Source organism: Anastrepha obliqua, chromosome 5 (assembly GCF_027943255.1).
Source record: "Anastrepha obliqua isolate idAnaObli1 chromosome 5, idAnaObli1_1.0, whole genome shotgun sequence".
In the NCBI taxonomy this organism is placed as follows: Eukaryota; Metazoa; Arthropoda; class Insecta; order Diptera; family Tephritidae; genus Anastrepha; species Anastrepha obliqua.
Window position 1 is genome coordinate 86,841,379 of NC_072896.1, and position 7,651 is coordinate 86,849,029.

The 7,651-nt window shown below is 42.4% G+C and overlaps 1 protein-coding gene across 1 annotated transcript; it reads left to right on the top strand.

Annotated features, from left to right (window-relative positions):
* The first annotated feature begins 345 nt into the window (after positions 1–345).
* LOC129248863 (tigger transposable element-derived protein 4-like) lies at positions 346–1,149 on the top strand. The gene is made up of 3 exons (XM_054888474.1): positions 346–476; positions 536–960; positions 1,016–1,149. Exons 1-3 carry the CDS (start codon positions 346–348, stop codon positions 1,147–1,149), a joined length of 690 nt encoding a protein of 229 aa, XP_054744449.1.
* Positions 1,150–7,651: the final 6,502 nt, after the last annotated feature.

Here is a 7,651-nt window from a genome sequence, read left to right on the forward strand (position 1 = left end):
GTGGTCTATATTTTTTTGATATTTGTGTAAACAGTGAAATTACCCATTACGGACAGTCCTTATAACCGGACAAATTTTGGCCACACAGGTTTTTCATTCATTTTTTCATACAAATATCATCCTAATAAACGGACACTCTAATATCCGGACGCGGACGAAGTATTTCAAACCATTTTCATATAAAAATTTCTCATAAACGGACAAAATTCAAAAATATCACAAGCAAGCTTTGTTGTTCATTATAAAAATGAAACAGGTGATTCCCCTTTTAACATGTATGCACACATTCAGGCCCTGTGTTTTAAATTAAGAGTAGTTTTCCATTCAGTTTGTTAAGTCAGTTGCATGCGAATGGTTGCGTTCAAAGTTCGTAATAATATGGCGCCGAAAAATAAGGTAGTTTCTATTAAAGAAAAAATGGAAATTATTAATGTTTTCGAAAAAGATAAATTATCAGTACATGGAATTGCAAAAAGGTAAAGTATAGAGAGCCCAAAAATTTAATGGTAGGTACACGTTTCTTTTGCTTTGAAAGGTTGAATATTGGCAAAACACAAGCTGCTGAAATCAATAAAAATAAAGAAAAAATTCGTTCTAAATGGGAGTCTGGAGTTAATGTTCATCAAAAGCGAAGCTTTCTTAAAGAAGGCGGCTCTGAAATAGACAAGATGTGTTTTAATTGGTTCGCTAAGGCTAGAAGTCAAAACATTCCGATTTCTGGTCCCATTTTGAAAGCAAAGGCAGTGGAAATTGCAGGCAAACTTGGTGTACCTAATTTTAATGCTTCAGATGGATGGTTAAACAAATGGCGAATAAGGAATAATGTTGCTTTCAAATGCGTATCTGGTGAAGCTGCAGATGTAAACCAGGATGGTGTCGAACAGTTTAGGACAAAACTGCCATCTCTGTTGACTGGTTACAAGCCTCAAGGCATTTACAACGCAGACGAAAGTGAGCTTTTTTTTCGTGCCTTACCTGACAAAACCCTAGCTCTTAAATCCGAAAAATGCGTGGGCGGTACACTATCAAAGGAAAGACTCACAATTTTGTTCTGTGCTAACATGGCTGGAGATAAGGAGCTGCTTTTGGTTAAAGGTAAAGCAGCCCGTCCTCGATCTTTTAAACATGTTCGAATCGCAAAACTGCTAGTGGATTGGAAGTCTAATAAAAAAGAATGGATGACTCGAGAAGTAATGAGTGAATGGCTGCAGCAGTTCAATCGAAGAATGAAAGCCCAGAATCGAAAAATTATCTTGTTTTTAGATAACGCGGCTTCTCACCCAAAGGAATTAAACTTAACCAACATAAAAATTATTTTCTTACCGCCAAATACAACGGCAGTTAGCCAACCCCTTGATCAAGGTATAATCCAAAATTTTAAAACTTTGTATAGAAGCTTAGTTTTAAAACACTTGCTATCTAAAATTGACAATACAAGTTCAGCCTCAGAGCTTTCAAAATCGATTAATGTACTAGAAGCTGTGTATTTCGTCAAAGCATTTTGGGATAAAGTGGAAGCCACAACCGTCCGAAATTGCTTCCATAAAGCAGGATTTTTGGAAACTTATGACGATGTTCCAGATTTTGATTCTGAAGATGATATTCCACTGGTAATCTATACTAGGCTTTAGGAAGGACTAGACTTGGCAAATGATTTGGAAGGTTTTCTCCAAATGGATCAAAATGTTTTCACTGAGGACAACAATATAGAAATTCAATTTGACCAACAAGATGATACTATGGACATAAGTGATTCAGAAGATGAATTTTCAGAAGAAATAAGTGAGCCTATAACATCATATCGTCCCCTTAGTATAACAATAGCCTATGTGCTCATAGGCTATTATTTTTTTATTGAATTTTTGGATTCTCCATCGTCGATTTTATATGTGGTCAACATTTTGTCAAATTCTAGTTCCACAAATGGATGGTTCCATGTGTAGAAGTCCACGCAAGTGGGGAAAGTTACTGATCGCCATTCACTTGGGAGTGGCCAGGACGATTCTTCTACATATGGTTCAAGCAGCTCACAACGTCCGGGATTAGCCCACGTATCCTCTGGTTAGCTTTCGAACACCCGTTCGGGAGTGAGCTAACGTGAGAAGGCGAAGCATCCCAGCATAGCTGGTTGTGCGCTGGGTTTGGGACCCGCCACTTAAAAATCCCCCCCAATGAAAACAGCAACAAAGCCTCGGATGAGAACTTCCAACACTGATGACGACCCCTGCAAACGAAATAAGGAATACGATTTGAGGGCATGCACCTGGAATGTCCGGTCCCTTAATGGGGAAGGTGCCTCTGCCCGGCTGGTTGATGTCCTCGTAAGAGCAAAGGCTGACATCACTGCCATCCAAGAGATGCGATGGACGGGGCAAGGCAAGAAAAACATAGGACCTTGCGACGTCTACTACAGCTGCCATGTAAAGGAGCGCAAATTCGGTGTCGGATTTGTTGTGGGAGAGAGACTTCGTCGCCAAGTACTGTCGTTCACTCCGGTGGACGAGCGTCTCGCAATAATCCGCATCAAAGCACGTTTTTTTAACATCTCGCTAATTTGCGCCCACGCCCCGACGGAAGAGAAGGACGATGCAACCAAGGATTCCTTCTATGAGCGCTTGGAGCGTTCGTATGAGCACTGCCCCCGCCACGACATAAAAATCGTGCTTGGCGACTTCAACGCCAGGGTGGGCAAGGAAGGAATTTTCGGTCCCACAGTCGGAAAATTCAGCCTGCACAACGAAACATCCGGTAACGGACAGAGGCTGATCGACTTCGCCGGGGCCCGAAACATGGTAGTCTGCAGCACCAGATTCCAGCATAAAAAAATCCACCAAGCTACCTGGCTGTCCCCTGATCGAAAAACGCGAAACCAGATCGATCATGTTGTGATAGATGGAAGACACGCTTCTAGTGTATTAGATGTACGTACGATCCGAGGACCCAACATTGACTCGGATCATTACTTTGTTGCAGCCAAACTGCGCACTCGCCTCTGTGCAGCAAAAAACGTACATCTACCTACGCAAAGAATGTTCGACATCGAAAAGCTGCAATCACAACAGACAGCCAGAAGATTCGCCACTCGACTCTCACTCCTGCTCTCAGAGAGCACTTCCCAACAAACCGGCATGCACGAGCAATGGAGCAACATTTCTCGTTCTCTACGTACCGCCGCCGAAGAAGAAATCGGATTCCGGCGAGCCCGAAAAAACAATTGGTACGACGAGGAATGTCATGCTGCCGCAGAAAGAAAGGATGCCGCCTATAGAGCTACGCTGCGATCGGGCGCAACGCGAGCCATGTGGGATCGCTACAGAGAGCTGAGAAAGGAAGAGAGACGTATTATCCGACAGAAGAAACGAGAGGCCGAAATACGTGAGTGCGAGGAGCTTGAGATGCTGGCCAACAGGAACAACGCCCGAAAATTCTACCAGAAAGTTCGGCGGCTTACAGAAGGTTTTAAGACCGGGGCGTTTTCCTGTAAGAACAAAGACGGCGATCTGGTGACTGACGTACAGAGCAATCTTAAATTATGGAGGGAACACTTCTCGAACCTGTTAAACAGTGACAGCTGCGCATGTCGTAGAGAATGTGAAGATCCCGATACCCCAATCGATGACGACGGAACTGTAGTTCCGTTACCCGATCATGACGAGGTGAGAATAGCAATATCACGGCTAAAGAACAACAAAGCCGCGGGCGCCGACGGACTGCCGGCTGAGCTATTCAAACATGGCGGCGAGGAGCTGGTAAGGTGCATGCATCGGCTCCTATGCAGAATATGGTCGGATGAAAGCATGCCTGCCGATTGGAATTTAAGTGTGCTCTGCCCAATCCATAAGAAGGGCGACCCTGCAATTTGTGCCAATTACCGCGGGATTAGTCTTCTAAATATCGCCTATAAGGTTCTAGCAAGCGTATTGTGTGAAAGGCTGAAGCCCACCGTCAACCAACTGATTGGACCTTATCAGTGTGGCTTCAGACCTGGAAAGTCTACCATTGACCAAATATTCACAATACGCCAAATCTTGGAAAAGACCCATGAAAGGAGAATCGACACACACCACCTTTTCGTCGACTTCAAAGCTGCATTCGACAGTACGGAAAGGAGTTACCTGTATGCCGCGATGTCTGAATTTGGTATCCCCGCAAAACTAATACGGCTATGTAAGATGACGTTGCTCAACACCAGTAGCGCCGTCAGAATTGGGAAGGACCTCTCCGAGCCGTTTGATACCAAACGAGGTTTCAGACAGGGTGACTCGCTGTCGTGTGACTTCTTTAACCTGATGTTGGAGAGCATCGTACGAGCCGCAGAACTTAATCGCTCAGGCACAATATTTTATAAGAGCGTACAATTGTTGGCGTATGCCGATGATATCGATATCATCGGCCTTAACAACCGCGCTGTTAGTTCTGCCTTCTCCAAACTGGATAAAGAGGCAAAGCGAATGGGTTTGGTGGTGAACGAGGACAAAACGAAGTACCTCCTGTCTTCAAACAAACAGTCGGCGCACTCGCGTATCGGCACCCACGTCACTGTAGACAGTTATAATTTCGAGGTTGTAAAAGACTTCGTTTATTTAGGAACCAGCATTAACACCGATAACAATGTCAGCCTTGAAATCCAACGTAGAATCTCTCTTGCCAACAAGTGCTACTTTGGACTAAGTAGGCAACTGAGCAGTAAAGTCCTCTCTCGACGAACAAAACTAACACTCTACAAGACTCTCATCATGCCCGTCCTGACGTATGGCGCAGAAGCTTGGACGATGACAACATCCGATGAAGCGACGCTTGGAGTGTTCGAGAGAAAGATTCTGCGTAAGATTTTTGGACCTTTGCACGTTGGCAACGGCGAATATCGCAGACGATGGAACGATGAGCTGTATGAGCTTTACGACGACATAGACATAGCGCAGCGAATAAAGATCCAGCGGCTACGTTGGCTGGGTCATGTCGTCCGAATGGATACAAACGCTCCGGCTTTGAAAGTATTCGATGCGGTACCAGCTGGTGGTAGTAGAGGAAGAGGAAGGCCTCCTCTGCATTGGAAAGATCACGTGGAGAAGGACTTGACTTCACTTGGTGTGTCCAATTGGCGCCGGTTAGCACGAGAAAGAAACGACTGGCGCGCTTTGTTAAACTCGGCCAAAATCGCGTAAGCGGTTATCGCGCCAATTAAGAAGAAGAAGAAGTTCCACAAAGTGGGTCAAAACGTCAGTCAAAAAATAATAAATATTTACAGACACAACGAGATTTGAGTGAGAGCTACTTTCGACAAAAAGTCTGAAATTCATTTTCTCAAAACATCAAAAAATTTAAAGGCTATTTTAATACTAAGGGGACGATATGATGAGGCTTTAAAACTTGTTGCGGGCTTGAAACAATTTGCAAAAAATGACTATGTAGCTTTTCAGCACATTAAAAATATCGAGAGTTACTTTGAAAATGAACATTTTAAATTAAAGCAATCAATGTGTAAGCAATCAAGCATTACCGAATATTTTCAATCAAACTAGTATTGAAATGTAAAGACTTGTACTTAATCGATATATGTATATAAATGTGTCGCACTAGTTCTAGATACCAAATTTTGGGGAAGAGAATTCCAAAGTCGAGTCACCTGTACCAAGAACTATCTTTCTTCGTGTTCTATGTTTAGCAGCGAGAAGTTAAGAGAATCTCTCTCACTTCTTGGCAATTATTTTGAGGGCGAGGTACTCAGGCGAGGATGGGCATGCATGGAGGAGTAAAGTATTGCGTAGTCCAGAGCGCGGGAAGCATTCCGTACAATTCACCTACGGCTAAATTTACATGACTACCTAAGTTAATCTTTGGGTGAAAACGATTAATACATTTTTAGCCGTATGTACATAATTGGTAGCAATGCCGCCAATTACGATTTTTGGAAAGCTTCAAGTATTGGGGGGCTTTCTGGAGCTAACAAGCAATTGGAACATCTTGGGGTTGATAGTTGAATTTGCAAATCGATAAATCTGGACATTATATGCACATAAGTGGCAATGCATTTCTGTCAAGATTGCTGTTAAGCCGTAGATGTACAAAGAAAATTGAAGTGGTCCACGAAACCTTCCGGAGCTCAGCTGTGCAATTCTAAAACAGATGACATCAGTGGCCCACTAAAGACAGCATGTATTCTACTTTTTACAAAAGCGGCTACTAACTGTATTCGAGTGGGGAAAATCCCAAAAAATTTTGTTGAGTTTTGCTTATAAGTTACTGTGGTCAACTAAGTCGAAAGCCTCTATGTGGCCAAGTAGGGTAAAGAAGTGACTTTTCTTCGTCAATGGTCCCACGAATATCTTTGACAACGTCAATAAGCGCAGTTATACAAATATATCTTTCCCGAAGGCTGGATTGCCGTTTGTGTAAAAGAGAGTTCTTAGAAAGAAAAGTGATCAACTGGCTATGCATAACTAATTCGAATACCTTCGAAAAATAGAGTAAAATTGCGATTGATCTGTGATCAGAGCATTCATGGACGTCGGACTGAGCTACTCATGAAAAACTAAATTTTATATCAATTGGTAGGGGGGCAAGAAAAATTTATGCTAGCATTCGTGATTCGAAGTGCCGAAATATTTAAAAAAAATTTATTTATACTTTCAAGATCTACCATTTTATCGGGTGAAGTCCAAAATAAACAAGACTGAGCTAAAACGGAAACAACAGGAGCTTTGTTCTGATAACTTTGAGTTTATTTATTATAAATAGTCCCCTCTGGCCTCGATATATTATTTTGCGCGATCTAAAAGCCTTTCAAAAGAGCGTTTCATCTCGTTGACCCGAATGTCTTTCAGGAAGTCGGCACAAGCGTTTTGGAATGGCCTCTACGAACGCAAAACGTTTTCTTTTCATGGCCATATTCAATTTTCCGAATAGGTAGAAGTCACAGGAATTGATTGACCGTGATTTCTAGTCAAAAATCAGTCACAAGAGTGGATCGATGAGATGGTGCATTATCATGCAATAAGCGCCATCTTCCTTCTTCGCGGTATTGAGGGCGAATTCGACGTATTCGATGCAACAAGCGCTTCAAAACGCCAGTATAGAAAATTGCATTGACGGTTTGGTCTGTTGGCATGAACTCCTTGTGGACAATTCCCTTGGAATCATAAAAACAAATGAGCATCGACTTGATTCTTGACTTCTACAAATGCGATTTTTTGGGTGGTGGCTCCTCTGGGGCCCTCCATTCGGTACTTTGACGCTTAGTTTTAGGTTCATGTTGGAAACACCACGTTTTATCACCAGTTGCAATGTCTTAAAGGAAGTTCTCGTCTTTTCTCACCTCTTTAATGAGGTCTTTCGAATACTGAATTCTGAGCAAATTTTGGTCCTCAGTTAACTTGTGCGGAGTGAAACATGCACAGACCTTTCGTAAGCCTAAATGATCAGTAAAAATGTGATAAATCGATGTTTTGGAGATATTTAATTCCGATTCCATGAATTTCAACAATGATTTTGGTTCATTTTTGATAAATTTACGAACAATTTCGATGGAGTTTTCGGTTTATATGTTCATTGTCATTCATGTCCTCACAACCATCACTCACGAACTCTGGCACGAGATAGACAATCATCGCCATAAATTTTTTTCCTCAATTCAAATGTTACGGTAAACGTT